The sequence below is a fragment of the Mirounga leonina genome, unplaced genomic scaffold (assembly GCF_011800145.1).
Source record: "Mirounga leonina isolate KUSES-001 unplaced genomic scaffold, KU_Mleo_1.0 Mir_242, whole genome shotgun sequence".
Classification (NCBI taxonomy): Eukaryota; Metazoa; Chordata; class Mammalia; order Carnivora; family Phocidae; genus Mirounga; species Mirounga leonina.
This window is the reverse complement of record NW_023270627.1, coordinates 1640605-1660913: the sequence shown is the minus strand read 5'-3', so window position 1 is coordinate 1660913 and position 20309 is coordinate 1640605. Positions and strand designations below refer to the sequence as shown.

At 42.7% G+C, this 20309-nt stretch overlaps 1 protein-coding gene and 1 long non-coding RNA gene across 3 annotated transcripts in view; one reads left to right on the top strand and one right to left on the bottom strand.

Moving 5' to 3' along the window:
* The window catches only part of PRTFDC1 (phosphoribosyl transferase domain containing 1), a 92792-nt gene extending 82021 nt beyond the window's left edge, over positions 1 to 10771 (bottom strand). Inside the window, exons 1-2 of one of the 2 annotated variants that reach the window (XR_004683624.1) lie at positions 10645 to 10771; positions 1251 to 1357 (exon numbers count right to left, since the gene is read on the bottom strand). Coding sequence is in view for 1 of the 2 variants with exons in the window: in XM_035029498.1 (XP_034885389.1) it covers positions 1251 to 1357; positions 10645 to 10692 (155 nt within the window). In the remaining variant the exon portion in view is untranslated. The remainder of the gene's footprint in view (positions 1 to 1250; positions 1358 to 10644) is intronic. The other variant, XM_035029498.1, reaches the window with a different exon arrangement.
* LOC118026584 overlaps positions 1 to 20309 on the top strand; it is a 90126-nt gene that overhangs the window by 37704 nt on the left and 32113 nt on the right. The gene's annotated exons all lie outside the window — the stretch shown is intronic.

Sequence of the window (20309 nt, the reverse complement as noted above, 5' to 3'; positions counted from 1 at the left end):
TGGTTTAAGAAAAAAGGTAGCATGGGAAGTCCAAAGTTGCAATTTGTTCCTATTCCCCAGTGCCTCTCCCACCCCCATTTCTGGGTGTCTGAAGAATCTCTATGTTCCTGGGAGTGCACTGTGAGGCTTGCTTTCCATGTAAATGTGAAGGCTTAAGTATTTGATCTTTGTACAAGAAAACAGAGAGGTACATGGAATGATTATAGTCTTTGAATTAGGCAGTTTTGTGAAAGGAGTATGACCTTTAAATCCTGATGCTTAGGGTGGGCTCAAGTGGAGGATGCTCTCTGAAAACCAAGAAACAAATGGTGACTTATGGGCTTAGAACAGGTGAGAAAATGTTGGCTTTTAGAAAGCCAATTGGCTAGGAAGGAGCTAAAGGATCTCTATATAGATGGGTCAGAAAGAACTAGAAATAGCATTCTAGAAATAGTTCTGTGCAGATATTTTTAAGTTGAAAATATGCCTATTCCCAAAACATTACCACTGCCTGGAAACCATAACCAGACACAGACTGGCTGATCTGTGATACATTGCTTGATCTGAGATATATGCCAAGTTGCAGGAAAAGCCAGGGCTGCAGGGGTGTGTCCCATGAAGGTAAAGTTCACCTGTTAATTATCCCTGGTTAACTCAAGCGTCTGTGAAAAATGTCAGACAGAGGTCCTCAGGTAAACAGCAATGCTTTCCCAAACCCTGTTTTTATCAGTTTGTGCGGGACATTGTTATTTTGAGGCTGTTACATATAATTATATATATATATATATATATATATATATATGCACAGAACGTAAAAATATCTGCATGGAACTATTTCTAGAATATATATATATATATATTCTTATCATTTCCCCTGAACAAGTGTCCAGATAACGAGTTCAATTAAAGCAGAGATTCGTTTTTTTTTTTTTAAGATTTTATTTATTTATTTGAGAGAGAGAATGAGAGAGAGCAGGAGAGGGGGGAGGGTCAGAGGGAGAAGCAGACTCCCTGCCGAGCAGGGAGCCTGATGCAGGACTCGATCCTGGGACTCCAGTATCATAACCTGAGCCGAAGGCAGTCGCTTAACCAACTGAGCCACCCAGGCGCCCCAGAGATTCGTTTTATTCCAAATTCTCTGTCCTATAAAATTTCTGTCTATTTCTATATAAGAGAGACTCAGGAATAGGGTCGTAAAGTGTATTATATGATTCGCACAAGAGGGGGCCAGCCAGTGCAGAACCAAGACTGACACAAGAAATAACACTTACCTGTCCACAATGATGCCATGAGGTATGAGGACATACTCCAAATCTCCATAATAGTGCTGTGGGTATGTGAATAAATTCAAGTCATATCCTGGCCAATCATCCATAATCTGTAAATCAAATTATTTTGGTTACAATAATTTTCATGGGGAATTTATTTGTAAAATGTAAGTAAGCAAAAATGGGTATCATTTGAAAAAAAGAATAATATGGAAAACAGAGAAGTGGTCTGATGATCAATATGACGTTAGATTACATTCTATCAACCTATGAAAAGCTCCGTGGGGGAAAATAATTTGTTTCACGAAACCTGATAAAAGATCTAGTACTGAAATGAACAGAGAATCCCACTCCTAACTTTTGGCATCATACAAAGAAATATCCACTTGATGTCTTATAGCTAACCTGATAGTATTGTTTGTAATGTTTGTTATATCGAAATTATATAGTATCATGAATATAAGTAACACGATGTTCATAAGTATATTGGACTTATACTTATGGACTTAGAAATATGGACAGTATCATCATACATTATTATAAATGTTATTACATATACTATTACATGAAGTTTGGTAGAAGTTTGTAAAGTACACAAACTTCTGAGTGGTCTAGTCATTACAGTAAACACTTCAGAACGATATACTATGGTGGGAACTTCCGTCAGTCCTATTGGGAAAAATTGTTCCAGAAAATTGGCCTATTCATGTAGTGAATAGAATACTAGCCAGTCTTTCCCTTGCTTAGCACTGGATGTGCAAATTTTATGGTTAGAACAGTAAAGATGTGGGAGAGAGAATGAAGGTGAAGAGCAAGTTACTTTTACTTTCAGATCACCGAGAAAGGATACACCAGGGAAGTGTTAGCACTCAACTCATTCCATAGCTGTCTTGCTGGTTCCTGTTCTTTGATGACTCCTGCACACTTCCATCAGATCTGCTATTCAGCTTGAACCTTTCATCATGCAGAGCTATCCCAATTTTCCAGCCCAGTTCCCTACATCATTGCCTCCCCATCCTCAGGCTGGGCTTCAGTCCAGTCGTGACCTTTCCCAGCTCTGTGTTCTGTTCATTTGTCTTTCTTGCACCTGCACCCTCTCCTTCTCCTTCCCTCTCTCCCTCTGTATCCCAAGCTCAACCCCTCTGCAGAAGCTCAGGTCAGGCCTCACTTATTTCTGGAGGCCTTGCTCACTGCTCCTACTCTCTGATCTTCTCTCCCAAATTCCTCATAGGTGGGGCCCTCGTAGCTGTCTTTTCAAAGGCTCCCAGACAGGCTCCTTGAAAAGACTTCTGCCACTTCCAGCCTCTGGCTCACTCTGTCTTATCTGTTATAGGACCCATTTGTACATCATTTAATTCTGGCACATCCCCCAGCTGTCTACCCTTTCCTCAACCAGGACTCAAAACCTTAGCTCAGGTTTTGGAAGGGCAACTCATGGTCCAGCTCCCACCCAGGCCCACCCCAGTTCTGGGTTCTGGAATGCCAGCCAAACCAAACTCAGGGCATTTTCTTCCAAATTTATCCCTTTCCTATCTCAGCAAAGGACAACATATTTTTCTATTTGCTCAGATCAAAATGTTGGAGTCGTTGTTGCCTTCTTTCTTTCATTCCCTCATGTAACCCATGGCAAATCCTACCATCAATTCCTTCAAAATTTAACCAGGACCACCTGTCAGCATCCCAACTGCTACCTCCCAGTCAGTGCCACCATCATTTCTCCGGGGACCATGCCATAGCTGTCAGACTTGCCTCCCTGCTTCCACCCTGCACCCCCACCCCATTCCAACATGGCAGCCAGAGCTCCCCATTTCTGAGTACAATCCAGAGCCTTCACCGTGGTGGCCCACAGGGGCTACCTCTCTGACTTGTCTGCAGGCATTCTCTACCTCCTTTATTCTGCTTTAGCCACGTTCTTCTTGCTGATCCTTGAACAAGCCAGGCACGCTCCTGCCTCAACAGCTTTGCACCTGCCCTTTCTTTTGCCTATAATACTCTTCCCCCAGATTTCTACATGGCTTACACTTCACTTCCTTCAAGCCCCCACTTAAATGTCACCTCCACAGAGAGGACTTACCTGATTACCTATAGAAAATAGCACCCCCTTCCTTCCTACTCATCTCTATATCCCTTTTCCCCAGCTTTACTTTCCTTCCCAGCATGTGCTCCCACTGGATGTGACACATGTATGTCTCTCTGTGTGCTTTGCCTTGTCTCCTCCTGCTAGAATGTCAGTACCTTCTGACAGAGACTATGTCTGAGTCACTGTGGAAACCCCAGTGTTCAGAACACTGATCTGGAATACAGTAAGTGCTCAAAAATGTTCAATGAGTTAACAAATGACACATTCTCCATCCACAGACTACCCAAGACTACTTGAGCTCCAGCCCAAACTGATTTGTCTCGATTTGCCTCCTTGCATAAAGTATACTGTTGCTCAAGGCTCTGGAAATTCATATCTACCAGGGGCAGATTGTTAGCCAAATGGTGTGTGTCATCTGCCTCTTTGAAAAATATCACATTTGCTCTGCCTCTATCTGCAAATTGGCTGGGTGCAACTATTGAATTTGCACAGAGCAACTCTGTTTTCCAGCCCTGAGAACTCCCTGTGCCTGCTGTAACCATCAACACCACAGTTCCTTGTCAGAGCCTGAACAGCAGCTATACGTGAGGAGCCTCCAGAAGATCCTCTGGCAGGCCACGGTAAAGGCCAGACAAGAACCCCAACCCACAAGGGGCCCCAAGGAGATCATTCAAGTGCACAGCATTTTCTGGCTCCCCTTCAGACCACACACACACTCCCCACTCCACTTCCTGGAGCCCTTCCAGGTCACCGGTGGCATCATTAACTAGTGGTCTTCTGAGCCCATTCTTCCTACCATGCAAATCCCTTACTGCCCCCTTCCCCCACTCTCCCCCTGCCCCCCTCCCCAGCTCTGGCTGTATCTCAGAGCCTACATTCCTCTCTGTGTTCTAGAGCTTAGCTCTGACCCTTACTGGCTGTGATGCTAGGGAAAGTACTCACCCTGCCTGAGACTCAGTTTCCCCCTCCTTTAAACAAGACACAATAAAACCTATGGTCAGGGTTGGTGTGAGGATTAACAGAGAACAGAAAGTCTCCAAAGCAGGCAGGAATAACCCCATTTGAGGATCTGCTGCAAGGAAATGGCCTCTACAGTGCTATGGACTGAATTGTGCCCCCCCCCCCCCAATTCATTTGTTGAAGCCCTAATCCCCCATTGTGATGACATTAGGAGGTGGGGCCTTTGGGAAGTAATTAGGTCATGAGGGTGGAGTCCTCATGATGGAATTAGTGCTCTTCTAAGAAAAAAACAGGGAGCTCTCTAGCACACTCTCTCTCTTTTTTTCTCTCTCCCCCATCTCTCTCCCCTTCTTCCTCTCTCTCTCTCTCTGCCATGTGAGGACACAATGGGAAGAATAAGGCAGCTATCTACAAGCCAGCAAGAGAGTCCTAACCAGGAATGAAATCAGCCAGCACATTGATCTTGGACTTGCAGCTTCCAGAACTATGAGAAATACACGTCTATTGTTTAAAACAAACAAAACAGGAGAGAGAGAGAGAGAATTTACTTAGAGTTCCTAGGATATTTCCTGGTGTATAATAAGTGCCTAATAACTGATGTCAAAAAGAAGAAAAGAATGATAAGCAAATGGCAAAACCAACCTATTGATAACAGCCGTCATGGTAACCTGTAGTCAAAGGCGGCATGAAGTAGTGGTCAAGCACTCAGACTTAGAAGCCCAGCACCTGTGGGGGCGGGGGGGCGGTTATAGCTGTGGGACTTAAGTTGGGGCTTTAACTCTCTGTGCCTCAGTGTGTTCATCTATAAAATGGAGTCAGTGCCTGCCTCGCATGGCTATTGTGAGGATTTAGTAAGATATATAACGGAAATAAGACTTACAAAATCATCATCTAGTCTATAGTACGTCCAGGGTAAGTGTTAACCATCTAGGTGTGTTGAAACAACACGGGTTAACTTGCAAATTAAAGGTCTTAATTAATTTACAGAAGGGCCTCAAACCTATTTGTCAACGTATTGTTACCCTAGTTAAAGTTACACATTTAAAAATAGAAGAAATGTATTTCTCTAAAACTATTCTATAATTCAAACTGGCCTTTTCCATTGAGTCTGAAATAGTGAGTTTTCCTTGTTGAGATGAGAAAAAAAAAAGACAATTAGAGATAAAGGAACTACTGGTTTACAAACAACAGGTGTTGGCGAGGATGTGGAGAAAAAAGAACCCTCGTTCACTGTTGGTGGGAATGCAAACTGGGGCAGCCACTGTGGAAAACAGGATGGAGGTTCCTCAAAATATTAAAAATAGAACTACCCTTGGGGCACCTGGGTGGCTCAGTTGGTTAAGCATCTGCCTTCCACTCACGTCATGATCCCGAAGTCCCAGGATCGAATCCCGCGTTGGGCTCCAATCCCGCGTCAGGTTCCCTGCTCAGTGGGGAGTCTGCTTCTCCCTGTGCCCCTCACCCTGCTTGTGCTCTCTCTCCTCTCTCTCTCTCTATCAAGTAAAAAAAAAAAAAAAAAAAAAAAAAAAAGAACTACCCTATGATCCAGGAATCACACTATTGGGTATTTACCCCCAAAATACAAAAACACTAATTCAAAGGGATACATGCACCCTGATGTTTATTGCAGTATTATCTACAATAGCCAAACTAGGGGAGCAGCCCAAGTATCCATCAATGGATGAACAGATAAAGAGGATGTGGTATGTATACAGAGGAATATTATTTAGCCATAAAAAAAGAATGAAATCTCGCCATTTGCAACAACATGGATGGAACTAGAGAGTAGTATCCTAGGTGAAATAAGTCAGAGGAAGACAAATACCCCTATGATCTCACTCATATGCAGAATTTAAGAAATAAAACAAACATGCAAAGGAAAAAAGAGAGAGAGAGAGAGAAATCAAGAGACAGACTTTAATTATAGAGCACAAACTGCTGGTTACCAGATGGGAGGTAAGTGTGGGGGGAATGGGTGAAATAGGTGATGGGGATTAAAGCGTACACTTATCATGGAGAAAAAAAAGTACTATGCTTTTTTTTAAAATAAAGGAAACTACCGGTTTAGTCCTTGTAATTCTTAATGGTGCATGCAAATTGCATTGCAAATAAGTCCTAAAGCTGAAGGAATGCAGGCTACTATGAACTGTAGATAATTATGTTATTCATCTGCTTTTTAAAAAGTCAAAACAAGAAATCTTCTTTAAATAGTTTCAGTATTACAGATAATATGCTCTAAGTTTAGTCAGAACAATGCTTTCTCTGTCCAAAGACACAAAAAACATGGCTAGGCTGGGGAAGTGACAAACACATTAACTGAGCCATTTTCTACAAAATTCAAACCCTAGAACTCATTCAGCATTTCTTTTTTCCCATTTGAAGATGTATTGAAAACCTTCTTTCTAAGCCATTAAAAATAATTTTTTTTGCTTAGCATATTTCTTGCACCATTTTTCAGGTTTTTCCCCAGGGAGAAAAGTAGTTTGGAAACACATACAAAAAGCAAATCCCTGCTCCTCTCTGTCTCTGAGCCTCACACGCTGGGCCCCACTCTCTCCTTCAGGCAGTGACCCTGGTTGCCACCACTTTTCAGGCTCACATCTACCCCTCGACTGTCAGGGAGGAAAGGAGTCTCATCCCTCAGCTCTGCTTCCAAGAATTCCCACACAGGAACATCCAACATTGACTAGCCCAGGCAAGGAGGTGCCTCAAACCACACTTTGAATCAATGCGTAGAAGCAGTTTCCTAAAAAAAGTCTCTAGATTCTGCTCCCAGAGGAATAAAGGGGACTCACCAGAACAAATGACACCTTGTATCACACAGGCCTTCCTCTTCTGTGGTGGGTTCGGCACCCAACCTGATAAAGTTGTGTTTTAGATGGATTATCTGATTACTTATCTCCAATACTGCCCCAATTCTTGCGGGGGGTGGGGGGGACCCATAACAAAAGCACAACAATTATTTTAGATTTTTTTCTTCTTATTCCTTCTAAACCCACTGTGTAGGTACTAGCTATGATTCTCTTGATAATGCTTTGGTAGAAACAAAACATATCTAAGAACCTGATCCCAAAAGGCCAGATGAGCAGAGAGCTTTCTCTCTCCCCGAGAAGGAACAAAGATGTACCAATCATGGGCTGGTGACTTTACTAGCTCTAGATCAAGGGACCAGTCAATCTTGAGCAAAGTTTCTGAACTCAAGGTCTACAACTCTTATTTGGCAATTAACATTTGCTACCGCTTACTGTTAATAACCTACCAATGTCCTACCTCCCCTATTCAATGGAAAGCCATTGTAGGCAAGCGCCATCTTAAATCTCGTAATATTCCCTTCTCTTGCACAAACCAGGCTTCTTGTTTTATGCTTACGTCATCCGGTTCTATGCCCCCCTGCCATCTTCATCGCAAAGTTTCTACCAACTCGGAATTTTCTTCTGCACCTCATTTCTGGACAGCCCCCAAACATGCCTCCATCATCCTATTAGCCACTTCATCCTGTGACTCCTTCATCTGCCTTAACCCAAACTACTTCATCTTTATGCCACATCCAATCTTCCAGAGCAATCCCACCTCAGAAGGACTTCCCTGCAATCACAGCTTTCTATGTAGCACTGTGAGTAAAACCTGACTTCAATCCTGCTTCTGTCATTTGCTAGTTATGTGACCTTGGAGATTTTCTTAATTTCTCAGGGCCTCCGTCTCCTCTTCTGTAAAATGGAGATTATATTCCTCTCTCACGGATTTGCAAGGAGTTAATGAATAATTCAGGGAAACCACAGTAAGTGCTCAATAAACACTCACTATCAATACCTGCCCCCTTTTTCCACTGGTACTAAAACTTCCCTTTGGTTTTTTTGCAACCATCCTTAAGCGTTCTCTATTTTCCCTGTATAGGTACCTTCCTGAGCTTTGCCTTTCCTCTCTACCGTAGATGCCATGGGCTTCCCCAGCACGTTGAACTCACTCTGAATTTGCCTTCCCTCCCTGTATCCAACTTGAGTTCATCTAATTATGCCAAGCTCTACTGGAGAAAATAACATGAATGCAGGGGCCATCCCATGACACATTGTTTCCAACCTCTCATGAGGTCCTCTCTGCCTCACACCGTCTTTCTCAAAAAATTACCTTGCTTCCCAGAGAACGTCTTTTGATACTAATAGATTGGGCTATTCATACTGTTCCATCATTTGCTTTTTAGACTTTAACAATCTGCCTATCTTACTGGTCATATCAATTTACCTAATTCCTTTCTAAGAGCATGTATTATTAAAGAGTAGTGCTATATTGTAGCCATTCTACTGATGGGATGGTTGTTTAAATGATTCTCACGGCTAATGGCTTTGCAATTGTTAAATACAATGGCCTCTTTTCCATCTTTGTCCTACTTGCTGTTCCTGCAGCATCTGACACTCTTAATGGCCCTTCTCGCCCCTCCACAAAACTCTGTTCCCTAGACACCTACCACCCTGTCTGTCGTCTCCGGCTTTGCTAGTCATTCTTGGTCTCTTTATCGGATTTCTGCTGGACATTCTGCCTCTTCCATGTGGGGATTTCCATGTTTCTACCCATAACAGCAGTTTATAATTTTTTTCCCATTTTCACGGGGCCTTCCTATCCAAGCCAAGCATCAGATATTTTTCTATTTTCTGAAGATTTCCAAGTCTATCCAATCACTCTCCTCAATTGCAAATACAAATTTCAAATTGCCTGCAGTGCATCTTGACCTGGAGGCCTCACAGATTCAATTTGTCCAGAATTGAACTTATTTCCCTTTTTATATTTTCATTCCTCCCCCACCCCCAAGCTTAAATGTTCGCTCCACGGCAACTGGAGTGTTTTGTTTTTGTTTTTGTTTTTTAAGCATAAATTGGGTGTGAGGATTTCTTCTCAGGATACAATGATTTCTTTGCAATTGGTATGGCCAGTACCTCTTCTTCCGAGGGTTCACATGGCTACCTCCTACTCACCCTTCAGGTCATGGTTCAAATATCACTGCCAAGAGACCACCCTGACCACCTGAGCAAAAGCAGTGCTGCTCTGCTCCCCAGGCCTCCTCCAATCACTCCGTATCTCATTACTCTCTTTTCTTTTCACTGCACACGTCACTATGTGAAATTTTCTTCTTTATTTTCTTGCCTATGCCCCTTCTCTAGAATGTAAGCCCAAAGAAGACAGGGCTTTGTCTGGTTCCCTGCTCTATCTGCAGAGCCTAGAGCACCACCTGGAAACCCGGCAGGACAGTCAAATGAATTCCTCGTTCTTGAAGATGGAAAGGTCCTGCCCATAAATTAAGAACTGAGCAACACATTTCAACCTGATTAGTTCTGTCTGCATGTGTGGTGTTTCCTTCCCCAAACCCCATACTCCAGTAATCCATGCATAATCACACAGGTAACCTGCGAATACCACAGAGCTCTGAAAAAAGAAATGTTAATGCAGCAAGTTAGCCCCACTCTCCACCCTCACCTCTGTTAAACCTGATACAGTAATAACCACCACCTTCTATAGAGACCATTCTGGACAGGAGTTAGGAGCCGAGGCCAGCGGCCACAGGGCAAGAGCAGATTTGATTCCAGGACACTGACAGATGGGTACCCTCTGATTGACTCTGAGGGATTCCCAGGGATAAAGGGGCTCTGGTCTGGGAACCCATCATCCCACATCCTCCCCTCCGGACACACTACTAGACAGATACTTTACAATCTCTCCAATTCGCTCAACGGGTCAAGCACGCAGTGTCTCCCTTTAGCTGACAAGGAGACTGACACTCCGGAGGCACTAGCCTGTGTCCCATCTTGTGCAAAGACCCCAGGGTCCCAGCCCACGTTTCAAAGCTTAAACTCCGTCCATTTGAGCTACTTTATTTCCTAGCTGCCCTGGAGAATCATCCGTATCTTTTTGTAAACCAAACTGGAAGCCTGCGCTGGAAGGGTCAGGGAGAAGCACAAAGGGAGGGAGGCCCCCAAGAGTAGCCCGCGAGGGTCTTCACAGACCCGCCCTGCTCCCAAAGGTGACTCGTCGTGGCTAGCAGGAGTGGGGACCCGGCACCACACAGGGTCAGCGCTGGGGTATCCGATTCCTGGCCCAGGAGGGGAGGGAGGGGCGCGGAGGAGACCACTGAGAACACGGGGTGCAGAGCTGTTAAGTGTTGGGTCAGGTCGCGCGCGGGGAGGGGCGGCTGGGAGGGGAGTATGGAAGCCATCAGCTCCGGGACGGGAGAACAAAGCAGTGGCCCGCCCGCATTTAACGCGAATGCATTTCAGGCATTTAATCTAAAAGGAGGGTGCCAAGAAGGGAGGGGAGGGGAGAGAGCGGGGAGCGCACGACTCAGCCCAGAAATCGGGAGTTTGCATTTACCACGACGCCTCGCCCGTAGTCTGGCGCCTCCTCGCTGCTCCCGGCCATGTTTCTCCCGGGGAAAGCGGGAAGGGAAGAAGGGCGCGGGAAGGATCTGGGAGGGCGAAGGGCTGGGAGGGGGATGGGACCGGGGACCGGGCCGCCCCGCCCCGGGCCAGCCGACGGGGAAGGACCGCACGCCGCAGACCCCGCGCCTGGCGCGGCTCCAGCGGCTCGGCCGCCGCGTCCCCCCGTCCGGGCCCCCTCCCCCGGCGGGTCCCGGGGCGCGGGCGGCGATGCGGGCCGGGAGCGCAGGGCGGGCGGCGCGGGGCGCAGCTGCCCAGCCGCGCGCGCTCCACCTGAGCGCAGACCCGGGGCGCGTCCCTCGCGGCCGCCGCCCGCCAGTCTGCGAGCCCCGGAGCCCCGGAGCCCCGCCGCCTGCTCCCCGCTGGGACTCGGGAGGACGTGGCTGCCCGCGGCTGGAATTTTACAGCAAGAGAAAGAGTTCCCATGGCCCCCGCCTCCCTAAGGCTGTGGTCCCCGGCTTTCAGGCGAACAATGTCTTTGAATCCTGCCTGCTAATTTTTATGCGCTCTTTATCCCAAGTAAAATCCGTGACAGAGTCTGCGCTATGGGACGTTCTCGAAGTATGGCTGGGGACGAAACTCTTCCGAATGGGTTTTTTTAAATCGTCGAGCCGCCCGGCCCGCAGTTTGAAAGAGCCCTCTGATTGCTTTTATCCCGGCCCAAGCCCGCAGTTTAGGATCTGGAATCTGAGATAGGGCCTTTCCTTCACCGCGTTCAGGGGGGAAAAGAAAGAGACATTTTTACAAATTATCTACTTTACCACTTTTGTGAGACCCTGTGGCCAGACTTTCATGGTTTCGGGTTGCAGTTTAAAGCAATCGCTCTCAGATTCGAGAGCCTCTTTTATGAATCTTTTGTTAATTGAACCCCTAATGCAGCCTTCCCCCCACCGAATGTGCCGGTTCTTCGTCCATTCCTCAAGGGCCTCGCTTTCCATGAGTATATATTCATTCCCCTGCTCGCTCTCGTCCGGTTGCATTCTTTGCAGCCCCGTCCTGGGTCTGCAGCCCCGAGCTGAACACCGCTCTCGGACTCAGGCCTCTCTTTCCAAAAGACTGTTTTGTTCGTGTTTGGGTTCTGGCACACGGCAGGGAGAGGAATGCTGATTTTGCTTGGTTTGAGGGGAAAATAGCCACCAAGCAGTTAATGCCGCTCTAAGTTGGAAAGTTACTAGTCATTCAGACGTGGCCGTGCTCAGCACTGTTGATCGGCTTCCCCAGATGCCAGCGCAGGGGAAGGAAGACAGCTCCGTGGATCGCGGAGACCAGGCACGGTGCTGGACACTGGGTGATCTTGTTTCCTGGTGTGCAGGTAAACGTTTTCGCCCGTCCTTGTCAGAGGTCCTTGCTTAGGGCCATTTTTATAGTCTGCCTCTCACCTCTTTTCCCAAAGGTGAAAGTCCATCTTCCACTGACGTTATCAAGAACCAAGCCCAGGAAGTATCTTCACAACCACCGTCACTAAAACTTCCAGGAACTGAAAAGTACCATCACTGGGGTGGGATCAAACTATAGGGTTCACGACACTCGCTTGCGGAGCTGGTGAAAGCAGCTTCCGGCTACTTTAACCCCCGCAGGTTATGTGGAGAAGCCCTGGGGTGGGACATGGAAATCCGTGCTGCCAAGACCTCAGATGAGGGAAAGGCAGGTGGTTCTCAAACCACTCTGTGAAGTATCCCACGTTATCTCTTACTGCTGCAAAATCAAGCTTACCCCTAAGAGGCTCGGTGTGGGTCATGGGTCAGTCAGATCAGATTTGAGGCAGGGGCCTCAAAATAAATGACAGGTGTAGCTGCTAAACACAAATCAAAAAGCAACCCACTCTGGGCCCAGCTCAGGCACTGTGGAACATGGAAAAGAAACTCTGGGTAAATCTTTCCTTAGAAAGGCCATTAATTTAAATGCAGAACCAAATGGGATCACAATGAAAAAATATAACTTGCTTGAATGACAACAGGAATCTTATGAATGTATGCTCAAGAACATCCTGTCTAGACCTGTAGAGGACATCCTAAGAAGACCACAGAATGATGAACAATTTTTTTAAAAAAATTTTAATAATTCACTTTATTTAAACCAATATAGGAAAAATATCACTTCAACATTTATTGAGATGTTTATTCATTTTTTCATAATAGATCTTTGAAATCTAGTGTGTTTTATGCCTACAGCACATCTCAGTTTAAAGTAGTCACATTTAAAGTTTTCAGTGGCCGCCTGTGGCTAGTGGTACCCATACTTGGGTGTTGCAAATCTAGAGTACTCTAGAATTTATTGCATTGACTTAAAGATCTTGGGAGTGAAAGGAACTAGAGAAGAAAAGGATGAGATTTCAAGTATAATTGATCAATGAATTTTCCAAGAACTTGATAGAAATCATACTAGCAATACAAAAGTTGACACCAACTAGTTGGATTTTTGTTCTAGTTTTTAAATATACCTGTTTTTTTTAACAAATCATTTTTAAAAATAAATTTATTATCTTGTCATATTTGGATGACATTTTGTGTGATCTAATTATACTTCGATACTTTGGGCAGCATTAAAGGAACGCGATGTAACACTTGATATCATGAATAGTAATTACAAGGACCAGTATCCAAGAATAACAACTCATCTGGCCAGGCTTAATTCTTAATCTTGCGTTATGAGAATTTAGAGGCAAAAGTTCTTTTAAAATCTCAAATTTCAGTTATGTGTCTAGTGGAATAGCTTTGCACTAGAATTCTGATTTTTTTTTTTTTTTAGTAACAATACTTATGGTCTTAGCCAAAGAGGCTAAGCCAATTACATCAATCTAATATGCCACAATTTTCTCATCTATAAGAGGGGGCAATACATTATTGCTCTATTGCATATGATGAATGAGATTAACATAAGATAACAGGCAAGAGAATCCTCAGAAAAATCCCATGAAACTGTAAGGTATTACTAATCTGAGATACTGCGAAAATGTATGAGCAAATGATTGTAAAGTTAGTTGATCTGAAAATGACAGGGTAATTGCCTTTTTAAGATGGGTGTGATGGACCAATCGGGAGCAGTTATAGTCTAGGGACAAGTTGGGGTTGGTCTGAGAATTGATAAGGAAAATGAGAAAATTATTAAAATAATGGAATTTTCTACACAAAAAAAGGATATTTGAGCTCAGAATGTCCATTTTCTGATATTTCTTTGAAGGGGCTGTAAGAATAAAGAGGTATCTCTTTGCTAAGTTAATAACCAATAAATATGCTGGAGTTTTTCTGTCATTCTCTGTATCACATTTTAGTGGCAGATTCCCTGCATTTTCTTTCTTTTTTTTTTTTAGATTTATTTTAGAGAGAGAGAAAGTGCACACAAGCAGGGGGAGGGGCAGAGGGAGAGGGAGAATCCTCAAGCTGACTCCCCTCTGAGTGAGGACCCCAATGCAAGGCTCAATCCCAGGACCCCAAGATCATGACCTGAACTGAAATCAAGAGTAAACTACTTAACTGACTGAGCCACCCAGTAGACCCAAGATACCCTTCATTTTAAATTCTGAGATTATCTTGTGTCATTACCATGATAAAATCACAAATATTTATATTTACCTGAATTCTCCACCAGGCCAAAAGACTTTTGTCCTAAAAATACATACTGATTTTTTGTCACTTTGGTAGTTTTTAAACTTTTGACCATACTAATCTGTTACTGAAGGACCAATTCAATCTATGTGCTGAGTTGCTCAGTCTGTCACTCAGTAACACTGGATTCAAAAATACAGAAAGGCATTTATTTTTTCCTCAGCCCTGAAACATGAAAATAAATAAATAAATAAATAAAACTCTCGGCCTGGGAACTGTGTTGAAATACATAAACATATGAAACTTAGTGACTCAGATTGTTAGTCACAGAGTCACTGGTTAGAATCTGGATGAAATCCACTGTGGACAAAGGCCAGTAATAATGATGATGATATTTTGCTTTTCCTTAGTGCTGAACAAAACCCTTTACAAATGTTACAAGTACAGGAGAAAAAGTGGCAAATACTTTCTTCTAAATATTCAGGCGAAGTGAGAATCTTGCTACATTTGAGTATTTTGTCCCCTGTACATATGTACAGAAGAAATATAGTTGCAAATAATTGTAACACAAAACAACTTAAGCAAAAGCCTCATTAGTATTCAGTTAGCATAGTAAGCCCTCTTTCATGGCCTCTTGTTTGAAACAGACTGGATCCAATGTGTAGTCTTAGAATAAAGGAAATAGTGGCCCCAGAGTAGTTCTTACAGATAAAGCCAGGAGCTACATTCAGAATTATGTTTTGTATTGTTACACTTTCATTAGTAATTAACCTTCCACTGAAGAACACACTATGGGTAGACTTCAGCCTGCTTTTTTGCAATAATGTCAGGCATGAGTAATATCATCAACACTAAGTGCTGGGCTGTTTCAGAGATATTCTCCTACTATCTCCCCATCTGACCGGAACAGGAATTGGATAGCTTCAGAGTAAAAGAATAATGCGTCCATGTGTTCCTCCAGATCTCAGAGTCCTGGCAGCCGACCTCAACTCTCTTGGCCACCATAAAGCAGTCATTGAAAGGACACAGCTGCAGGAACTAGAGGCTAAGCACTAAATAAATCCACAGGGCTAGAGGCACAAGTCATGTACATGACCCTAACACAATACCTTGTGGTTATGAATGAACGGATTAGCATCTAATGGTGCTATGGCAGCTTATGCAAAATTAATTGGTACCTCAGCCAGTGCCGAGTTTCTAATGGAAAGATGTCCAGTTCAAAAAACAAAAACAAAAACAAAAAAACCCAAGGAGATCTCCTTAAACTTTGGCTGGGTTGGGGAGACGAAAGACTAACTAGAGTGGGGATTGAGCTGCTTATTCTCTTAGCTGTACATAGATTCTGTTCAGATCAGCATAGATGTACTGTTCTCACTGGCAACATCCCAGGAACTAGTCGGTATCGCCAGTGTCTGGGTTGTATTCTAGATAGGAAGTAGGGGGAGCTTGGGAAAGTGGTGGGGGAGACGTGGCTTGAGGTCTGGAGTTGTCTCATATGAGGGAAGAGACTAAGAAAGAAAAGGAGATTGTCCACTGGGGAACCTAGAGCAACATTTCCCAAGGTGTGTTTTGTGTCGTTTTTCTTTATATTTGAAAACGATGGGGTTGTGATTCATTAGGTTAGACAAACAATGAGATAAGCAAAGTTAAACACACTTCTATCTTGTGGGACTTCTAGGAGCTTGCAATATGCCAATACACACTGTCAATATTCAAGAAGACGGTAGCAAAATGCAATGTTTCCCTAACTTTGTTGACCATGAACATCTTCGTAGGGGGTGTTTTATAAAAGTTTTTAAAAATTACACTATCGTGGAATATTTTAATTTATATTTTTAATATTATCTCCCAGGAAGAGGTTTTATATTGTCTTAAAAATACACTAAAGAATTCAATCTTTAAATATAACATTATTTTCATACTATGTATTGCCATGTTCTTCTTTTTAAAAAGGGGACGCCTGGGTGGCTCAGTCGTTAAGCGTCTGCCTTCGGCTCAGGTCATGATCCCAGGGTCCTGGGATCGAGCCCCGCATCGGGCTCCCTGCTCAGTGGGAAGCCTGCTTCTCCCTCTCCCACTCCCCCCTGCTTGTGTTCCCTCTCTCACTGTGCCTCTCTTTGTCAAATAAATAAAATCTTAAAAAAAAAAAGTGCACTAATGGGGCAGCTGGGTGGCTCAGTTGGTCAGGGATCTGCCTTTGGCTCAAGTCATTACCTCAGGGCCCTGGGATGGAGCCCCACACAGTGCTCTCTGTTCAGTGGGAAACCTGTTTCTCCCTCTCCCTCTGCCCCTCCCCCTGCTCGTGCTCTCTCTCTCAAATAAATAAGTAAAATCTTTAAAAAATATATGCACTAAGAACTTAACTGGACATGACTGAGGCCTTTCTCCATCTCTGTATGGTCCTTCAAGTTGACATGAAATTTTGCATGTCCTAGAGGACAAGGAATTTATTCCCACCCCCATTCATTCTTTCCCCTTTCCCCCCGGCTTGTGAACAAGAGCAACCTTCTGAGTAGCAAGAGAGATGAAAGCCATCTCATTGTATGGATTCTCTTTGGTCTCTCTCAATGACAGTGCGGTGGCTTTCAAAGGCAACTGTTTGTAGACGTCTCAGCATAGAGAGTATCCAGGTGAACCAATAAGCATACTAGGTGTGGGCATGCTGGGCTCCTGGTATTTCCAAGGAGATCTCTATCATATCCAGGACAATGGCCATCTACTGGAGCACCCACATTAATAGTCCTGTGGTTCGTACTGAAAGGAACTGAGCTCTTTGTCTTTTCTAACTAGGAATCTCTTTACCATACTCACTACCTCAGCTGTACCCGTAGGATTAGGATTCGTGGCAAGTCAAACCTGATTCCCAGAGGGTGGGTGTGACTCCTCCCATAGGACCAATGCCAAATGGGGCTGTAGCAAGTCCACAGGCGCACAGGGCTACTTCTGGGTCTGGAGCCGGAACATTGTTGTTGAGTCTACCACATGAGGATGGGCCTGCTTTCTCCAAAGGGCTCTCCAAATGGGCTCCACCAGGGTTTCACATCCCCCAGCCTGGATCTAGAGCTTCCGCAAAGGCATTTTTATCCCAGGATATCTGCCAAATTATTGTTGTTGTGGGGGGACAGGAGCGAAGGACCTCCTAGTCTGCCATCTTGCTGACCTATGACTTTTTTAAAAAGAAAATTCAAATGTATTTGTCCATTTTAAATGTAGTATGTGCCAATAATTTTAAATCAGAACATTTGGAAAAATAGAAGTAAAATAGAAAGGCATTTTAAACATGTTCTGGGGTCTTCCAATTTTGCAACTCTGGAAAGTATCTTACACAGTCGTGACTAAAGGCTTGCTCTGTATTTCTATACTTCTCTGTCTCACACTCTAAGCAAAATAAACATATCACACAAGTATTTTTCCATGGTCTAATAAACTCTGTACAAACATTACTTGAAATGGCAATGCCATCATTTATTTAGCCATTCTCCACGTATTTTCATTACTTCCAAATTTTGATTTCATAAATACATATAAATAAATATGTTTTTAATAAAATGTTTATATGCATTTTAACCATTTCTGGAGGATAAATTCTTCAGAAATTGAGTTTCTAAATTAGAGAGTATAAATGTTTTCTTGACATATATTGCTAAATTTAGCTTACAATATTAATGGCTCTCTTTGATGGAAAATTATAGTATATTTTATACAATTTTTAACTGAAATTGAATAAAATTTTACTGCAAAAAGGTTTGAGAAAAAGGGTATTAGTTACCATATGTTAAAAGCTTAGTAATTGGAACTAAAAGAAAAGTCAGTTTGAATTTGTGATCAATTCTTAACTAAAGATTACTTTAAAACAATGTGCTTTTATTGTCGTAGTCCATAAAGTAATACCTAGACTAGTGAAAAGTTTATGGTGCTCTGTTTCAGAGTTTTGGCTCTAAGTCAGGGAAACTCAGCTTTAAAATCAGACTTCACCACCTACTGCCTGACCTTGGGCAAGTTTCTTAACTTCTTTGCCTTAATGTCTGCATCTGTCCAATGAAGATAATGTTAGTTCCTGCTTCTTAAAGTTGTTGTGAGGCATTGGTAAAATAATGTACTCAGAGGACTGAGTACCTCAGGAGTGTCCAGCACATTTCATCTATTATCAAAATAGAACAATTTTATTGTTTATAAAAGATTTTATTTATTTATTTATTTTAGAGAGAAAGAGAGAGAGAGAGAAAACCAGCACCTAGGGCAGGGGAGTGGGAGGGAGACGGACAGAGCAGACTTGGACATGGGGCTCGATCTCATGACCCTGAGATCATGACCTGCGTGGAAATCAAGGGTCAGACGCCTAACCAACTGAGCCACCCAGGCGCCCCTAAAATAGAATAATTTTAAATGGAATTTCTGGTCAGTTGGAATTTCTGCATGAATAAATGGATGTGAGTTTTGAATTAGTAAACCTACAATCTATAAAAGTTTCTTGATGTAAGTGAGCTAACATTTTCCTTGAAATCGTATTGTGTTACCAATTTGTTTTATATATATGTATATAAAATGTTTTATATATATAAATATATATAAATGATATATATGTGTGTGTGTATGTATATAGTGTGTGTGTATGTATGTGTGTGTGTAAAGCAAAAATAGCCTACAGGAAAAGGGTCTGTTTAATTAGTACAAATAATGATGGATTCTGAATTAAGAACCCTATTTTTTATATTTTTAAATTTTACATTAGAAAGAAAAAAAGTAACTTGACTTTAATGCTTTTAATGTTTGAAATATGAAGGACAGCAATAAAAGTTAACTTCCAAATGTATTAAATACACTTCAGATAAACTTATATCAATCATAAATACATCAGTAATCTCAATATGTATAGTTTATATCTAAAGAATAAGTATAAATGGACCAAATTTAAAAATCATTTAGGGATGCCTGGTGGCTCAGTTGGTAGAGCATGGGACTCTTGATCTCAGGGTCATGAGTTCAAGCCCCATGTTGGGTATGGAGCCTACTTAATTAAAGAAAATAATAACTTAACATTTTTCTCAGGGTCTCTGTAAGGAACAACTGTGAAAATTTTATAGCAGAAAGTTGTCCCTTGATGCAGAAATGGTACTTTGGCAAAGCAGCCTGCTGCCATTTTAGATGCTGATCGGTTACTGTGGTCAGTGGCTTTCCTGCTTTAGCACTCACTTTACCTCAAATTCTCCATGATTTCTTAGCTCAGCAAGATGATCACGAACCTCTTGAAATCAAAGCTCACGCCAACATTGATATTATTTGACTCTGTTCTTGGCTTGAGAAATAATCTTCAGATTCTCTTTGGTTCATACCAGACACAGAAATGACAGCCCGGAAAAGTCACAAAAGTGAAAATTTTTAATACATCTTTAAATTAAGACCATTCAGTGGAATTGGAGACCGGAAAAATCTAGTTTGTATGATAAAGGCCAAATACTTACCTGAGAAATAATTTCTTTCTCATCCTACAATTGATGTCAGTGGCCTTTTATGCTCAGATTTATCACTGTGTTCTACACATTCAGCCATAGAGCATTCACCCAGGTCACTTTGTACAGAGAATAAAGGAATAAGAGATGGGTGACTCAGGCTTCTCTGTGGGTCTAGGGATTTTGCCAAAGCTTAAGTGATATAGACAGTCTTCAAAATTATGAATGTCATACTTGGACTTTGTACTCATTACCTTTTCACCTTGATAGTCAAGTCATATTACCTTTTATGTTATGATTTTTTTGTTACCTGGGACCTTTTTGCCTTTTCTCAACATTTTTTTCTAGGTCTTAAAACTAATTTGTGTTTCTAAGTTCTTGCTTTGGGCGCATTTCTTGGATTCACTTGTCTAATCAACTAGATGTATTTTTTAAAGAAGCAGACTTTTAAAAATGATAAATATTGAGAATAGTTACTGAGATTGTCACTTGTGTAGTTAATCAGAAGCCTCTTTGTGTTAGAAAAGTTTTTCTGAATCTTCTTCCATATTATCTGCTCCTTATTAAAAAACAAAAAAAGGAGGAAACTCTGGCTTTAAAATCAA